Genomic DNA, 16,860 nt, shown 5'->3' on the forward strand with positions numbered 1-16,860 from the left:
GCCTTTGTTTTTTTCTTTAACTTCAGGTCACTCTTGCCACATGTTGGTCACTTACACACTAAAACACGATTAAATGTTTGCCATTGCACAATAATTCAAAGTACAGTTGTGCTTTTGTGTGGGTCTGCTGGGGTTAGAAAACCTCCCAGAATTTTGTTTCTGATCTTTGCACTGATAGTTATCAAGGTTTTTCTGTCTGTCCCTGACAGTTCACATCTTCAGCACACAAAGTACTGACCCAGGGCTCTTCCCACACGAGTCAAAGGGAATGGCCGTGATGTGACCGGAGGCGTTTACCTGGTGTGACTGTCAGAGCTGGACTGTAGGCTCTGGCAGCAAGCCTCAGCTGAACATGAGAAAAGATAACACAGGGCATTCAGCCGATCCTGCTCGTTAGGTAGTTTGGTTCTAAGTGAATCAATAATGTAAATTCTAAAAACCTGCTGTCTAGGACGCCTGCTCCAGATTCTCCCAACTCTGTGAGTGAAGAAACATTTTCTCCCTCTGCTGTGATTCCCTCTTGGCAATGTTCCCTCTAATTTTTAATGGCCTGTGTGCACAAACATTTCAAGTTGTGCAAAGTATTTCCCCAGTGACAAAAACTTGTGCATACTAAAGTGAGTGTATGTAAAATTATACAAATGAAATTCATATAGGCATTCTCATAGAAGCATAGAGATCCAAAAGACAGCGATTCAATGAGCCCAGTCACAGAGACTGAGTGTCGAGCGAGCATGAGCAGGGAGGTACAAGACTATGAGAGCAGAGATATCGAGGATCGAGTAGCAGTAATAATGTACACAGCCAAGGTGGGCCTCGCGCAGCCAGTTTCATGTGGTCAATTTAACATTTTTCAATTGACGACCGTGTTTGTTTTATTATTATCATACTTTTTTTGGAATTCACATTTTTATGTGCAGTTCAATTTCCTATGTGCACAGCTTAGAGGGAACATTTCCTCTTGGTTTCCAGCTGTGACTCTTTGTTTTGAACAATTGAGGTTTGCAGCTTCAGCACAGCCACCACTGAGACTCACTACCTGACTTTCTCCTGAATCCTACTTGAATTCAGCTTTTATCTGGACTAAAGTTTCTGCCTTTTTACAATGTCTTACAAGAAAGTAAACTCAAGTTTTCCACCGATTTGAATTCTAGATTCAGAAAACCTTTAAGCTGTGACGTTGAGCTCCAATACCCTGGTTTCCTTCAAGAAACAGATGGGGGAGATTCTCATGTCAATTAGTAACTACCTAAGGTTCCCGATAGGCCAAATGGGGCCAAGCTCCTGAAGCAGATTCCCTGAGTTTTTTCATGAAACAGCTGGCAACCAAATGAGTAAAATAAACCCAGTGGCTCCCTGCTCATTTTAACATCTTTTGCATTTTTAGAAGAATACATCCTCTTTTTGTTTTGCCTTTAATTTAACTGGACTCCAGATGGCAAACACAGCGTGTTCTCTGATTAGTTAAATTAGTCATTCCTTATCCCTTATGTAGGAAAACCTCTTACAAATGACACCCAAACCTAAAAGACCTTAATAAATGTTTATTTCACTTTAACAAGTTGCACAAATTGCATAGCTTTCAACTCCAATATAAATCAGTCAGGCTTTTAAAAATAAACAGAATTAGTAAGAGTTAAATCTCACTATATTTCCGTAACACTGGTTAATAAGCCTGAAAGAGACGTTAGTTTTTGCTTTCTTAGCTCTGGCTGCAGAAGCTTGTTAATAATAGGGTGGATGTGTCTGGACACTGTCCGCCAGGGCTCTGCAGATCTTCACTTCTGGCAAGTATTCTTCACCATCCTCATATCGGACAACCAGGGGCGGGACCACACCTCAAATGTACATCTCTTGGTCTGAAATTGAAAGAGAGATGTATGAACATGAAAGTACTCCATGGAAATACTTTTGGAACAGTACTGTGAATTAAATAAATACCTCAGTAGCTGCTATATGTTACACTAATAGCAAAAGGAGTTATCATGCTTTCTGGCTGAGCAAAAACATTTTAATTATTTGTATAATATCTGTTTAATGACTTTAAAACTGCCCAGAGATTAAAACAGTGGCATCAATAAAGAAAAGGCTTTCGCTGTCCACAGTGCAAGACAAACAAAAGGAAATTTAGCTTTGCTCCAGAGGCCATCAGGCTCACAGACAGTGACTGTAAATCATGTCTTTTGGACAGAGCCCCCCACCCCATCCCCCCCACAGATGGGCTGTGGGGGGTGTACTAATACCTTCCTAATACTACACAGTGTTACTGTCAATTGCTTTTATGGTTCATTTGCCATTATACCTATGTATACTTTTTCTTAATTTTTTTTGGTTTGTCTTTGTTTTTGTTTTGTGTTGTTAAATTGCCACCCTGGGATGAATAAAGTATCTTGAACAGAATTCTAATAATACAAAATCCAATAAATTGGAAAAGACTGCCAATGGTTTTCACTATAATCAACAATGTGTGAATGTAATTCTAATGTCAGTATAATCATCAACATTAACTATGGAGTAAAATCACTTGAAGTCCCCTAACAACCAGGGTTTTAAATAACTTGCATTGGCTCCAGAGCAGCTAAAATACTGCACCACCCACAGGTCAGGTGTGGAAGAAAATAAGATGTTACTAAATGACCAGGAGGGGGCACCACAGTGGTACACTAAGGTGCTGTCTGTGTCTCAGCTTGAGCTTTTCCTTTGGGAAAACTGTAGCAGATTTGCCAGCACAATGCTTTAGAAGATGCTGCAGATCTTGGGAAAGGCTGTTGCAGTTTATCTTACTCATCCTGGTGCTGTTCCCAAGGAAAGGGTAAGGTTTCAGCTGCTTCTCCTTCCAGCCGAGCTGCTAATGACTATGGAGATTGTTAAACAGTTAGAGAAGATCTTTTTTAATCATTTCCAATTATTAAAAGTCTGATTGTCCAAAATCAAAACTGGGTACGTGGCTTGAAAACTACATTTCACATAAACACTTGCCGAGTTAAATTTAAATTGATGAGCAGGCCAGCACAGTGGTGCGGTGGTCAGCATTGCTGCCTCACAGCTCTGGAGCGCCGAGATGCTATCTGTGTGGAGTCTGCATGTTCTCCCCATGTGGTTTCCTTCCACAGTTCAGAGAGAAACTGGTAGGTTAACTGGTTTCTGTAAAAATTGGCCCTGGTGTGAGTGTGTGCATGTCTGTGACTTTCTGCCCTGCAATGGGCTGGTGTCCTGTCCAGGGTATACCCTGCCTTGTGCCCCTTGCTTGCCTAGATAGACCCCAGTTCCCCGCAACCCTGAATTGGAATAAGTAGTTAGAAAATAGATCCTTTGGTATGAAAAACAATCACAGCGCCATGCATGATCATGAGGTGCAGAGCTGTGTGGCAACAGTGTGTTTCATTACCTTGGCAAGCTGAGGATCGTTATAGATGGCGCAGACCTCCAGATTCCCCTCTGTCCCCTTCCTGCAAGCCGTGCGCCCCATCTCCACCGTAATGATGTACTTCATCCCTTCGACCACCTGGAACAGATGCAAAAATCCGACGCTTTTATTGTTAACAGAGCAGAGCTATTCAGTACAGTGCAAGATCCAGGCCTTATTCCAACAGTGTCAGGAATATGCACAAGCAGTGACACCAACACCATTTTAATATCTCTGGTACTGTATATAGGTCAGTGCTCTTGCAGTGCCTTGTAAAACTGCAGGGGATCAGTCTTGTTAAACACTGGAGAGCCGGAGGAGAAAATAAGCGGTCCTGTCAGGTTTCCCAACTTCTTTCCGCCGAAAGCCCGTTACTTACCTGCTTCTTGACGTCGATGACACGGACAGGCTTGCTGAAGAACACGTCGTTGTTGCCTTTGTTATATTCAGCAACTGCAAACTTCAAAGCCTTCTGTACCCCTTCTTCCGAAATGTCAGCCTTGACGGGGGCTCCGCCACTGGGGGATTGATCCGCGACGACTGCAGCCGCACACAGGACGGCGAGCAGCAGCCAGCTCATCTTACAAGACATCGCCATCTCTGCGCAAACAGCCTCCTCTCGCAGCCTCTCCGCGGGGGGCTTTAAACACTGACGTCAGCAGCGGTCTGCCCCTCCCAGGCACGTGAGCGGTGGCTCCCGCTCCGAGTCAGCGGACCGAACCGGGAACCGGAGGCGGGATTCGGTAGCTGCTGTAAATGTTCTACTCAGCCTCTAATTTTCGTAATGCGTAGTGTACTCCGATGAATGGTTGCAGACTTGTGTGTCCTAACAGTATGTTTCACTGGATACCGCAAGCCTTGGGCATCACGATACAACAGCTGTAATTATAAAAGTAAATATTTGCTAATATAGTCCACATAATAAATCATTGCTTCCCATGTTGATTAATTCCAGAAATCAACCAAATACTCTACTCAAAATTGACAGCATCACATGTCTAAATCTGTGTTTTCTGATCTCTCTGGTACGGGTATTAATGTTTTAAAGCAATGGAACATTGATAATTTCAAACAAATCTTCACCTAAACAATTTTATTATCGCTAACTGTGCTTGTAGAAGCAAAATCTGTTAACGCCAAGCAGGCTGTACAGACTGGAGTCTGTGAACGTGCTGTCATTGCTGTCATGTTTGTGGAGCTTCTTATCTGAATCAGACCCCACGAAGTCCACGCAGGCCTGTGAGCACGGAGACAGGGTGTGCAGTTAAGCCCTGTGACCTTGACTCCTCTGCGCGCTGAGGCTCTGCCGTCCAGCTCAGATAACCCGGTTAATCGGCCTTTGTGCCGGATCTCCAGACAGAGCCTGCAGAGCAAATATTAGTCAGAACCGCGCTGGGGTATTAATGCTCCACTCCAGGCTGATGGAGTGATACTGATGGTCACATGTAAGCCAACGGTTAATATCCCTTTTCTGAAACTTGCTCTTGGACTTACCTGTGAGAAAAATGTTGACAAACTGACTTAAAAATACTCTTGTGTTTTGCTCATGGACTTCGATTATCTCCCCGGTCACAGAGGTCAGCAGCCTGTGGAAGGGAAAGGGTCCCTGCTGCAGTTACAGGAGCTGCACGGGGGATCTGCTTGCTGGACTCCTGCAGTAAGAGCTGCCCTGCAGGTTGCATTGGCTTAGCAAAGGAACAGGTGGGGCTCGAGGTTGACCCCTGGCTGTGACTGTCAGCTCTTCACAAGAACCGCTTTCAAATTTGAGCCTGAAGTTAAATTCTGGACGTTGTTTCACTTGGAGCAGGAACTAGGTGATAATGGCAGTCCGGGACAGTTAAGGTTTTTTTTGAGCATTCGGAAAGTAATGTTTCAAAGCACCACGTTGACACACTGTTTTTGTTTAATGTAAGCAGGACTTTGTTAGTGCTCATTTTTTGTGACTGACTGCACTTCTGTAACTGTAATATATATTAGTAGAACAGACAGGGAAACAATAAGATGGCATTTGTAACCGAGAACAGGGGGCACTTCTTAACCCAAAGGGTTGTGAGAGTCTGGAAGAAGCCGCCCAGCCATGACATTGAATCTCAGTGCAGTGCCACAGTTACACGTGCCTCCCTCCCTCTTGCTCTCCCCTGGCAGGGCTTCGAGCCGTGTCTTTAAAGCCCAGTCTACTGGCAGATAACAGTAAGCAGAAGCCAGACCAGAGCATCTCCAGAAGCACAAGTAATGAGAGTACTGGGCAAGAGACAGTGATATACTGGTGAAGAGCAGAGGACTCCCAGCAGGCCTTAACTATGATGCACTCTGAGACTGAGTGTCAGGCCGCATATGGAATCCGAACTTATCACTAACCACAGCATACAAATAGGCTTACATTCATCTGACAAGCCTCAATTTGCATTCTTTATGAACGTGAATTATGATGAACATTTGATCATGTTCAATTGTCTCTGTTAATCTTCAACTTAAGTATTTGAACAGCTGGAGTTTAACCCTTAAAGAGACATCATACATCGTTGTGGCCTTTCCTGGCTGCCAGCACACAATGGAAAGTCAAGAACAAACCTTGCTCTCCATTCTGCACCGGCAGGCAAATCCCTGGTAAGACTCTTCAGAGCTGGGCATCAGTTCCTGAGTCCAGCTGCACAGGAAGGGCTCAAGTAGACACAGTGTACTGGAGTGACGACAGCACTTTAGATGAGAAGCTCATCCTTGCATGAGCAGCAGCTTTCCAACCCATTCTTTCAGCATCTTAGAAATTCACACACTGAAACGGACAATGAAGAGGTTTTGCCATCACCTGCCATTCAACCCATCCTGCTCATTGGGTAGTTTGGTCCTAAGTGAATCAAGAATATAAATTCTAAAAACCTGCTGTCTAGGAAGCCTGTTCCAGACTCTCCCAACTCGTGTGAGTGAAGAAACATTTTCTCCCTTTGTTGTGATTCCCTCTTGGTCTCCAGCTGCGACTTTTTGTTTTGAACAATTGAGGTTTCTGGCTTCAGCACAGCCACCACTGAGACTCACTACCTGACTTTCTTCTGAATCCTGTTTGAATTCAACTTTTATTTGGACTAAAGTTTCTGCCTTTTTACAATGTCTTACAAGAAAGTAAACTCAAGTTTTCCACCGATTTGAATTCTAGATTCAGAAAACCTTTAAGCTGTGATGTTGAGCTCCAATACCCTGGGTTTTTTCATGAAACAGCTGGAGTAGATGTTTGGATCACTAGGCTATTGGCAACCAAATGAGTAAATAGACCCAGTGGCTCCCTGCTCATTTTAACATCTTTTGCATTTTTAGAAGAATACATCCTCTTTTTGTTTTGCCTTGAATTTACCTGGACTCCAGATGGAAAACACTTTGTTCTCTGATTAGTTAAATTAGTCATTCCTTATCCCTTATGTAGGAAAACCTCTTAAAAATGACACCCAAACCTAAAAGACCTTAATAAATGTTTATTTCACTTTAACAAATTGCATAGCTTTCAACTACAATGTAATTCAGTCTGGCTTTCAAAAATAAACAGAATTAGTAAGAGTTAAATCTCACTATATTTCCATAACACTGGTTAATAAGCCTGAAAGAGACGTTAGTTTTTGCTTTCTTAGCTCTGGCTGCAGAAGCTTGTTATTAATAGGGTGGATGTGTCTGGACACTGTCCGCCAGGGCTCTGCAGGTCTTCACTTCTGGCAAGTATTCTTCACCATCCTGATATCGGTCAACCAGGGGCGGGACCACACCTCAAATGTACATGTCTCAGTCTGAAATTGAAAGGGGAAAAGTTCTGAATACAATACTATGAATAAATACCTCAGCAGCTACTGTATGTTGTGAGTTACTATATCTACTTTTGCCATTAGTGTATCATGCTTTCTGGTTGTATCTTGATCAAAGGCATTTTAATTCCTTGTGCAATATCTGTTTGGAGACTGCCATCTTAAAAAAGTAGCATCTATGGTAAAGAAAAAGCTTTCAAACCTTTGATTGCAAAATCCGATAAATTGGAAAACACTGGCAATGGTTTTGACTATAACAATATTTATGTACTTATTTTAATAGCTGTATAATCAATAACTTGAGTAAAAGCAGTTGAAGTCCCCTATAATCAATAGGGTTTTAAATAACTTACATTGGGTTCAGAGCAGCAAAAATACTGCACCATCCACAGGTCGGGTGTGGAAGAAAATAAGATACTAAATGACCAGGAAGGGGCACCACAGTGGTACACTAAGGTGCTGTCTGTGCCTCAGCTTGAGCTTTTCCTTTGGAAACTGTAGCAGATTTGCCAGCACAATGCTTTATAAGATGCGTGCAGATTTTGGGAAAGGCTGTTGAAGTTAATCTTACTCATCCTGGTGCTGTTCCTAAGGAAAGGGCAAGGTTTCAGCTGCTTCTCCTTCCAGCTGAGCTGCTAATGACTAAGGAGATCTTTTTCAAGGTTTTCCAATTATTAAGTCTGACTGACAGAAATAGCAACAAAATAGTACCCAGTGCTTGAAAATCACATTCCACCTAAGTGCCAAGTTAAATTTAAACTGATGATCCCCTCTCATAGTCTAGAGGTGCAGAGCTGTGTGGTTACCGTGGCCGGCTGAGTGTCGTCTTGCATAGCGCAGACACCCACGTTCCCCTCTGCCCCCTTCCTGCAGGCCGTGCGCCCCATCTCCACCGTAATGATGTACTTCATCCCTGCAACCACCTGGAACAGACGCACAAAATCGGACACTTTTATTGCTAACGGGCACAGTGCAAGATCCAGGCCTTGTTCCACAGCTCGAGGCGCACAGCTGTAACCAGAGGCACAGCAGCCTGGGGCCTGCAGCTACTGCTCAGGGAAATGGGCTGTCCTGTCACACGCCATGATGCCCCCCTGGTCCGGACTTTGGCCTGGATGAGCTCCACTCTGGAGCTACAGGAATGGAAAGCAGCTGTAGGCACAGCTGGAATTCCACATGTCCAGAGCACCTGGAGGGACTTGTTGCCAACAGCACCACGAATTTGCACAAGCAGTGATTAAAGATCTTTTCATACTGCTGGGACACAATCTAGTTTGGAAAGTAAGCGGTATTAACAAGGGTGTTGGACTCTATTAGCTATTGAATCACAAAATATTTTGAATAAGTTCCATGTTCTGGTTCTGGAAAATATTTACATCATGATTGATAACTCTGCTTCCAAACATGTCACATGTTCCTGATTAACAGAAACCGCGTGTGAAGCTGTTGTCCCAGCCTGTTCGAGTATAATAAAACATAATTTAGGCACACCCGTTACATATTTTTGTGAGGCGGATGTCCGTAGGACAACTAGCAGAACAAACACACTCAACACAATGTCTACGCCGTGACGTAATGATTCTGTGCCAAACCACAGGTTTCCCAACACTAATAACTGAAAATATAACGACCCTGCGTCCATATTTCAACACAAATCAGTTCTTTCCCATACAATGTTTGAAAATCGCTGCATTCACCCGTTTTGTTGCACACGGCTTATGAATGACGCTAATGTATTACTGCGAGTACTCTTAAGAGATACACTACTGCGACCATTCAAATTAAAAAAATACAAGAAACATTAAGAAGTAAATATCTACTGAGAGGCACTAAGAATTAAATACAACACATTTCCGGAACCAACACCATTTTAATATCTAATTGGAAATCCGTGTATAAGTCAATGCTCTTGCAGTGCCTTGGAGGCCTGCAGGCGATCAGTCTTGGCAAACACTGGAGAGCCGGAGGAGAAAATAAGCTCTGTCCTCCGAACGGTCCTGTCCGGTTTCCCAGCTTCTTTCCGGCGAAAGTCCGTTACTTACCTGCTTCTTGACGTCGATGACACGGGCAGGCTTGCTGAAGAACATGTCGTTACTGACTTTGTTATACTCAGCCACTGCAAAATTCAAGGCCTCCTTCACCCCATCTTCCGAAAGGTCTGCCTGAATGGGGGCTCCGACTAAGCCCCCTAATGCGCCGACGACTGCAGCCGCACACAGGACGGCGAGCAGCGGCCAGCTCGTCTTCCAGGACATCGCCATCTCTGCGGATCTCTGCGCAAACAGCCTCCTCTTACAGCCTCTCAGCGGGGTAAACAAGCGCAGCCCGGTTGCGGGGGGCTTTAAACACTGACGTCAGCAGCGGTCTGCCCCTCCCGGGCACGTGAGCGGCGGCTCCAGCTCCGAGTCAGCGGACCGAACCGGGAAGCGGAGGCGGGACTCGGCAGCTGCTGTAAATATTCAACTCAACCTCTAATTTTCGTAATGCGCAGTGTACTCTGATGAATAACAGGGCGGCAGACTTGCTTGTCTTAATGTTACGTTTCACTGGTTACCGCATAGTCTCGGGCGTAACAATACGTCACCCTCTGATTATAAAGATATTTACAGTACAGACCAATAGGGAACGGAATTATTAACTGTAGATTGTGTTGATTGTTCGTCCAAAGTCTGTATTCTTTGTCAACAACACGTGCCTAAATCTGTCTCTTCTGATCTCTCTGGTACTACTGGCATTTATCTTTTAAAGCCATACAACACTGACATTTCAGACTTATCGGAGCTACAATGACAGTAATCTTCACCTAAACAATGTTATTGTTATCCCTAACTTCGCTTGTAGAATGGAAGTTAGGGATAACCTGTTGACAGTTGACACCAAGCAGACTTGTTTTTGATCACGTTCACATCAACGTGTCTTTTTGATGGTGCGCAGGTCCTGTACTTGGATAAACCCAGGTCACTGCAGTTCACTCGAGTTACTGTCTGGTCAAACCCCACACGGCTGTACTGTAATACGCTCGGCTGCACAGATTGTCTGTGAACGTGCTGTCATGTTTGTGGAGCTTCTTATCTGAATCAGACCCCACGAAGTCCACGCGGGCCTGTGAGCACGGAGACAGGGTGTGCAGTTAAGCCCTGTGACCTTGACTCCTCTGCGCGCTGAGGCTCTGTCGTCCAACTCAGATAATCAGGATCGGCCTTAATCGGTTAATCGGCCTTTGTGCCGGATCTCCAGACAGAGCCTGCAGAGCAAATATTATCAATATTATTATTATATTATCAGGACCGCGCTGGGGTATTAATGCTCCACTCCAGGCTGATGGAGTGATACTGATGGTCACATGTGAGCCAACGGTTAATATCCCTTTTCTGAAACTTGCTCTTGGATTTACCTGTGAGAAAAATGTTGACAAACCGACTTAAAAATTCTCTTGTGTTTTGCTCATGGACTTTGATTTCCAAAACCAGCCAGCAGTCATGTCATCCTGCAACTCACAGCTGGCAGCCCACTGGAGCTCAGCAGGTGTGAGCCTGGTCAGTACCTGGAAGGAGACCTCCTGGGAAAAACTAAGGTTGCTGCTGGTAGAGGTGATAGTGGGGCCAGTAGGGGGTGGTCTGTGGCTCCTAATGCCCCAGTATAGTGATGGGGACACTATACTGTAAAAAGGCACCATTCTTCGACTGAGACATGAAACCAAGCTCCTGACTCTCGTTGGTCTTTAAAAATCCCAGGGTGTTTCTCTGCTGGCCTTTGTCAATCATGGCCTCCTAATAATCCCCATCTCTGAACTGGCTTCATCCTAACTGAGTGCTACTCTCCTCCTCACTGAGAGCTGGTGTGTGGGGAGCAGACTGGCGCTATCTGGCTGCTGTCTCATCATCCAGGTGGTGGAGGAGAGTCCCCATTATTTGTGAAGCGCTTTGAGTGGAGTGTCCAGAAACGTGCTATACAAGTGTAAGGAATTATTATTATAATATAATATAGCAGCAGCCTGTGGAAGGGAAAGGGTCCCTGATGCAGTCTTGCAGCTGCAGGAGCTGCACCTGGGATCTGCTTGCTGGACTCCTGCAGGGGGCAGCTGTGCAGTACAAGCTGCCCTGCAGGTTGGGTTGAGTGTTTTGTGCCATTCTCTGCCACACTCTCCTGTAATATCTTTCTTACCTGTACTGGCAATTCTTTCTTGGCAGGCACGTTCTTTTTAGGTCATGTCTTAAAGTTTCACATAAAGCATTGTTGTGTGAGCTGCTGCCTTCTAGCCTGTAATTAATTTACCCTTCAGATGAATCTGCTGAAAAGTGAACCAGAGGGCAATAGTGGAAACTGTGTAGGAGTGCATTTTAAACCGAGCTGGAGGCACTTTGTTACTCAAAGGGTTGTGTGAGCATGGAACAAGCTGGCCAGCCATGTTGTGTTTCTGATGTCCCCTTGTTCCTGGGGTCACAGTTGCTGGAATAGTGTCTTTATAGTGTCTGGTTTGGCCCAGACAGCAGAGCTTCAGTAGAGGTGAACAGGAGGTGGCAGAAATGCAGGAAAGCTGTCTAAAATTGACTGATTGTTGCCATTATGCTCTAGGTCAAGTTTTCTGCATGACTCAGCACTGTGGCTATCATGGAGCCCCCACAGTATTGAGGAATCTAGAGAGTTTCTTAATCAGAAAGTTTCCTCAGTCGTTCTTATCTTAGTCGTTTTTGTCCTGATTGTCAAGCTTATTTGCAACACTCCTCGTTTTACAAATCTGAAGTTTATCCTTCCTTTCAGCAATGGCAGATAGATAGCAGTCTCACTTCGGTCAGTGTTCCTGGCATCTTTCACTTGCTTTCTTCCAAGTTTTAAAACCAACAACTTGAAATGCAGGATCTGAAATGCTTTGTTTCTGAAATGGATGAGGCATCATCGGGGGCTTCTGTCACATTGTACTAAAGCCATTCTACTTACTGCTCCACACCTGACAGAAATTTCTGTTTTTGAAGCCATGGGCACTAGCTGGAAAATCAATCAGACCTTCTGGCTGTACAAACTTTCTTTAATCTCTAATCTCTGTGCCTGAGCTGCAATGCAGTGCCACAGTCACACGTGCCTCCCTCTGCTCTCCCCTGGCAGGGCTTCGAGACGTGTCTTTAAGTCCCAGACTGCAGGCAAATAATAGAGTAAGCAGAAGCCAGACCAGAGGATCTCCAGAAGCACAAATAATGAGAGTACTGGGCAAGAGACAGTGATATACTGGTGAAGAGCAGAGGACTACCAGCAGGCCTTAACTATGATGCACTCTGAGACTGAGTGTTAGACAGAGTCTGTAATCGAGACAGGACGGTTTTAGAGTCTTTATCTTCCATAAGAAATAAATAGATTGGAATGTCAGGCAGGTACTCTGCTCCGTGTTGTCACTCTCAAGCAGAGCTGGTGAGACAGTCACATCAAACCATGTAATTTGCTAAACTGTTACAACAGCGTTTCTTTCTTAAGACCTTGGTGAACCCACATAATTAGTTTATTCCTTGCAGGGAAGCAGCCATGAAATTATTTTTCGGACCAAGAGAGCCCAGTCTTATTCAAAATATTATTTCCATCCAAATGTACATGTTCTACATTCTCTTTTTAGCAGAGAGCAGCTGCTCCCTCTGGGTTTAGTTCAGAAGTATAACTGCCTTATCTGTTTTATCAGCTTAAATTCTGGAGATCAATGTATTTAATCAAGAAACATTCAGTTCTCTATGTTTGAAATTAACGTTTTAGAAACTCAAACTTGGCATGTTCATGTTGTGGTGGCAACATAATTAGAATAATGGTATTTGGCAAGGTGGCACAGTGGTAAGTATTGCTGCCTCACAGAGCTGAGGCCCTGGGTTCAGTTACTGGGGTTATATCTGCATGACGTTTGCACATTCTCCCTGTGTTCACATGGGTTTCCTCCTAAGAGCAGGTGCTCTTTTGTCCTCCCACAGTCAAAAGACGTGCTGGTAGGTTAATTGGTAGGTTAATTAACACTGGCCCTGATGTGAGTGTGTGCATATTTACCTGAGTGAGCTCTGCATTGGACTGGAGTCCCATCCAGGGTGTATCCCACCTTATGCCCAATGCTTCCTGGGATTGGACAAAAACAGCTATTGAAAGTGATGTGATGCCGATGTGATGTTTAGGTGTATTATGTTTCAATTAAATCTGATATCGGTGCCCCTTCATGTTTTAAGTTCCATGCTGAAATAACTGCAGGACATTTTTGTAACATCCAGCGTCTCAGAGGTAGTGAGGGCTCTGGCCTGAATTCCTGCCTGTTTCCTAGCAGGAACTTTGCAGGCCATCTCAGGGAAGGGCCCTGTGTGGAAAGAGGAGTGTCAGGTGACCAGGAAGCAGGATGTGCTGCTAGCAGGAAGTGCAGCAGCTGGCAGAAGTGCTGACATAGATGTACACTACAGATGTCAACTTAACAGGAATCCATGTTTTTTAAGCATCAGGATGGCTGGTAAGGGGGCTTAACTGTTTTCTTCGCATTTGCATGGCTTTCCAGGATGCAGTCCCTGAGCAGTGCAGCAATCAGTGCTGTTCCGTGGTTGGAGCAGTGTTTTTAAAAGGGATTTTCTGCTGCCTGTTTTCTTATCTTGTCTAATTTCCTCCTCGTTTCCTAACTGCTGGTCATTGGGGTTTCCAGCCTGGGGCTAGGAAAGCTGCAGGGACCTGCCACCCACACTCAATTCCAGCTGCCGTGTGCCGAATCAGAACATTGATCGGTCTAGTAATCAATCAGAAAGTCACTGAGGGCAACAGACTGAACCCTGAAGGATTGTACCTCAGATACTCTTGACTGACGATCTTGGACTATTACGTTAAAGAAATCTTTTCAGAAACATATTTTGAATGGAATCATTATTATTAGTGAAAAGAAAATCATAATAAAGACAATAAATAAGCAACATCAAAGAATGAGACTCCCATAGATAATATCCCAGATAAAAAATGAAGATCTATGTAAATACTCTTCTTAGATAACCAGTATGTGTTCCTTTTACATGTGCTTGTTTTTTCTCCTTCTGCCAGACCTCCTGTTTAATGTGCTGAATGGAGCAGATAAAGTCTAATCCTCAGCTAGCTATTGTAATGAGAACCTGTCACACTGTGGTCAGTCTGGAGGACAGAGATTTTAATTAGATACAGTAATGTGGTGATTTAAAATATCAGAGTGCAAAAAAGACAGTACTGACTCTTTTTCGAGAAGAAACGTAGCCAGGCAGTGTTTAGACAGTAGCTCTTACTGGTCTGAAGGACCATACTGTGGGGAGCTGTGCTTTACTCTCTACAAGCGACAGCAAAGTACAGAAAGAGATACAGGAGTTTTTTTCCACTGCATTAGAAGATGTGAATAGTCTTTTTCTTCTTTCCTCTCTATTCCCCTCTGTAGCATGCTTCAAAAGGTTGCAAGGATTTGCATTATGAGGTAATATTTGTTAATTTCATCACAAAACAAATTAAAGCCATTTCAAGCCCCTTGTCTGATACAATCTGCAAATAAAGTATTGCAAAATTGTAAAGAAATGTGTTCCAAAAAGCGAAGATAATATTTGCTGGTAATGTGTTTTTAATTGCCATTAAGTGGCTTTTGTGGCACCCTATTGTTAGAAAGTGCTGAGATCATGTTTACCTATCTCTTGATTAGAATCTGAAGAGTTTGTTCTGTGATAAGACATCCTTAAATACTGCGGACCTCTGCGCAGACCTGCACCTTGTTCCTGCAGCCTCAGTGGAACGATGAGCGGACTTCTGCGCTTCCTGCTCCCCATTGTCGTGGCGACCCTCTCAGTGAGCGCCGCGCCGGAGCCCATCAGCACCAGTGACCCAGGGGCGCGCCGCGCGGCGAACTATGCCATGCAGGTTCACAACGAGCTCTCCAAGAACGAGTACGCCTTCCGAATCGTCAGGATCGAGTCAGCCAGCTTTGAGGTAAAGCGTTCTGTTCTCAGTTGGCCTGCAGTCCTCTGGGTAAGGCCTGATTGCCTCCTGATAGCGCAGAAAACAAGCCTTCACACACTCTCGACCTGCTAGAAAACAAATCGGCTTCTACAATTCTGCTAGAAAACAAATCACAGTAGATTTGGCAAAAAAGCCCAGATCCTTACCGACTCCCGAAAATCCACAAGTGTCCCTTTCCCGTCCTTACAGCAGAATTCCTGAAGGAGCCCCATTTTGGTGTGTTTCCAGGAGTCTGTAAGGAATGTGTGCTGATGTTGAGGAATATTACAGAGAGATGTCAAGGGTGTTAAATTCTACACTGTCACTGGTGTAACAATGGAGTTCCTTTCACTTTGAATGAACCCCCTGCTCCCAGTGATCAAGATTACTGGCATTACTGTGTTACAATAGGTTCTCATTCAGACTACATGCCTGTGTGGCTGCAGGTTTAAAGCAGATGTCTGTGTTCTTGGTGCAGATGTTTCCTCCATCTCGAGTGGAGTACTTCCTGACAGCAGAAGTGGGCAGGACCGTGTGCAGGAACGAGCAGGGCTTGAACCCATCGGGCTGCGCCCTGCAGAGCGGAGCAGACGCCAAGGTACGATGACATCTCATACAGTCACAGTCACAGCCACAGCTGTGTTCAGTTACCCGGAATCCAGAAGCTACTAGACTACGTATTGAGTCAACAGTTTTCTTGCTTTCAACTTAAGATATACATAGAGCGTGCCCACTAGGATATTGGCTATTTTTCCCAATTAAAGATACAATGCATTGAAAATTCAGTTTCAAGTAAAGTAGAACCTATCTCACTTAATAAAGTTCTCTATCCATCTCTTCCTTCAGTATGTATTCAGGATTTACAGGCTCTTATTCCTGTCTGATAGTAACACCTGAACAGGATTTGCGGTGGTGCGTTAGGAGAGCCTGTCGATGCCAATGGCCTTGCTCAGGGTGTTATCTGAGCACTGAGGACGCTGGGTGGTTTTCACAGGAAGGGTGAAACCAAGCTAAAGCTTTGTGTCTGGAGTAAAGCTATTCCAAACCTCCGCCTTCGAAGGCCTGATTCAAAGTGTCTTGATGTTTATCCCTTTCAGTTAGGGTAGAAGAGATGCAACTACAGCGATACTACTACTGCTGCTGCTTTCTCCTTCTACTGGGGAGAACCTGCCATCCGAGGTTCCTCTCTGTTCCCTTTCAGACCGTGGTGTGCAGGTTTGTTGTGTTGGCCGTGCCGAACTCCAGCGTCCCCAGCCACCTCCTGGAAGACCAGTGCCAGGAATAGACCGAACTTCACCAGACGGTTTGGAAGGGTGGAGCCCAGGACTCGTCCCACTTTAAATCTGGCCTTTATAATCCTGCACAAGACACGGAGTGGGCATGCAGAAAAATGCACTGAAGTGTTTGATCTGTGTTTGACACAGGTAGCGAGCAGTTTTCTTACCACCTATAATGGCTGTATGACCTTACAGATGCCATTGATGTTGTAAATGTTTCCTATTCAAAGTCTATAGTGGGGAATGCAACTAGACTTTACATTTTCTTTCACTGAATATTCACAATGAGATTTTATTGGGGAATACAAATTTCAATTGAAACATTCCGCTGTCTTCAAAAGCTGCTAGATCTTGCAGGATTCCTCCAATTCATCTGCTGATACTTCAATAAAGTGTTTTATGGATGAAGTTCATTTGAGTGGTTTTACTCTTATTGTCTCTTAAAGTC

General features: G+C 44.4%; 3 protein-coding genes across 8 annotated transcripts; 1 reads left to right on the forward strand and 2 right to left on the reverse strand.

Annotated features, from left to right (window-relative positions):
- Positions 1 to 1,529: 1,529 nt before the first annotated feature.
- Positions 1,530 to 4,054, reverse strand: LOC148819833 (cystatin-like). The gene is made up of 3 exons (XM_088933728.1): positions 3,786 to 4,054; positions 3,389 to 3,505; positions 1,530 to 1,859 (listed from the first exon to the last, which is right to left on the reverse strand). Exons 1-3 carry the CDS (start codon positions 4,002 to 4,004, stop codon positions 1,779 to 1,781), a joined length of 417 nt encoding a protein of 138 aa, XP_088789854.1. The 5' UTR covers positions 4,005 to 4,054; the 3' UTR covers positions 1,530 to 1,778.
- Positions 4,055 to 6,855: 2,801 nt separating this feature from the next.
- Positions 6,856 to 9,725, reverse strand: LOC148819834 (cystatin-like). Its single transcript, XM_088933727.1, has 3 exons — positions 9,234 to 9,725; positions 7,998 to 8,114; positions 6,856 to 7,176 (listed from the first exon to the last, which is right to left on the reverse strand). Exons 1-3 carry the CDS (start codon positions 9,450 to 9,452, stop codon positions 7,096 to 7,098), a joined length of 417 nt encoding a protein of 138 aa, XP_088789853.1. The 5' UTR covers positions 9,453 to 9,725; the 3' UTR covers positions 6,856 to 7,095.
- On the forward strand, positions 9,571 to 16,820 carry LOC148819835 (cystatin-like). 6 transcript variants are annotated; one of them, XM_088933721.1, is made up of 5 exons: positions 13,547 to 13,654; positions 14,588 to 14,623; positions 14,843 to 15,126; positions 15,614 to 15,733; positions 16,337 to 16,820. In XM_088933721.1, the coding sequence occupies exons 3-5, from the start codon at positions 14,935 to 14,937 to the stop codon at positions 16,418 to 16,420; spliced, it is 396 nt and encodes a 131-aa protein (XP_088789847.1). In that variant the 5' UTR covers positions 13,547 to 13,654; positions 14,588 to 14,623; positions 14,843 to 14,934; the 3' UTR covers positions 16,421 to 16,820. The 6 variants fall into 6 exon arrangements, with proteins under 6 accessions (XP_088789848.1, XP_088789847.1, XP_088789844.1 ...); XM_088933718.1 differs by having other exon boundaries at positions 13,557 to 13,654; positions 14,901 to 15,126; XM_088933722.1 differs by lacking the exons at positions 13,547 to 13,654; positions 14,588 to 14,623 and adding an exon at positions 9,571 to 9,642.
- Positions 16,821 to 16,860: the final 40 nt, after the last annotated feature.

The sequence above is a fragment of the Atractosteus spatula genome, chromosome 15, assembly GCF_055471065.1.
Source record: "Atractosteus spatula isolate fAtrSpa1 chromosome 15, fAtrSpa1.hap1, whole genome shotgun sequence".
NCBI classification, from domain to species: Eukaryota; Metazoa; Chordata; class Actinopteri; order Semionotiformes; family Lepisosteidae; genus Atractosteus; species Atractosteus spatula.

What these genes read in the sequence shown, in the direction of transcription:
- LOC148819833 (XM_088933728.1), bottom strand. Translation starts at nt 4,004, where the DNA reads ATGGCGATGTCTTGTAAGATGAGCTGGCTGCTGCTCGCCGTCCTGTGT. An exon ending in TCATCGACGTCAAGAAGCAG is followed by an intron (nt 3,506 to 3,785) that starts GTAAGTAACGGG and finishes CATCTGTTCCAG; the next exon opens with GTGGTCGAAGGGATGAAGTA. An exon ending in ACGATCCTCAGCTTGCCAAG is followed by an intron (nt 1,860 to 3,388) that starts GTAATGAAACAC and finishes TTTCAATTTCAG; the next exon opens with ACCAAGAGATGTACATTTGA.
- LOC148819834 (XM_088933727.1), bottom strand. Translation starts at nt 9,452, where the DNA reads ATGGCGATGTCCTGGAAGACGAGCTGGCCGCTGCTCGCCGTCCTGTGT. An exon ending in TCATCGACGTCAAGAAGCAG is followed by an intron (nt 8,115 to 9,233) that starts GTAAGTAACGGA and finishes CGTCTGTTCCAG; the next exon opens with GTGGTTGCAGGGATGAAGTA. An exon ending in ACGACACTCAGCCGGCCACG is followed by an intron (nt 7,177 to 7,997) that starts GTAACCACACAG and finishes TTTCAATTTCAG; the next exon opens with ACTGAGACATGTACATTTGA.
- LOC148819835 (XM_088933718.1), top strand. Translation starts at nt 13,629, where the DNA reads ATGTTTTTTAAGCATCAGGATGGCTG. An exon ending in GCAAGGATTTGCATTATGAG is followed by an intron (nt 14,624 to 14,900) that starts GTAATATTTGTT and finishes ACCTCTGCGCAG; the next exon opens with ACCTGCACCTTGTTCCTGCA. An exon ending in TCGAGTCAGCCAGCTTTGAG is followed by an intron (nt 15,127 to 15,613) that starts GTAAAGCGTTCT and finishes TTCTTGGTGCAG; the next exon opens with ATGTTTCCTCCATCTCGAGT.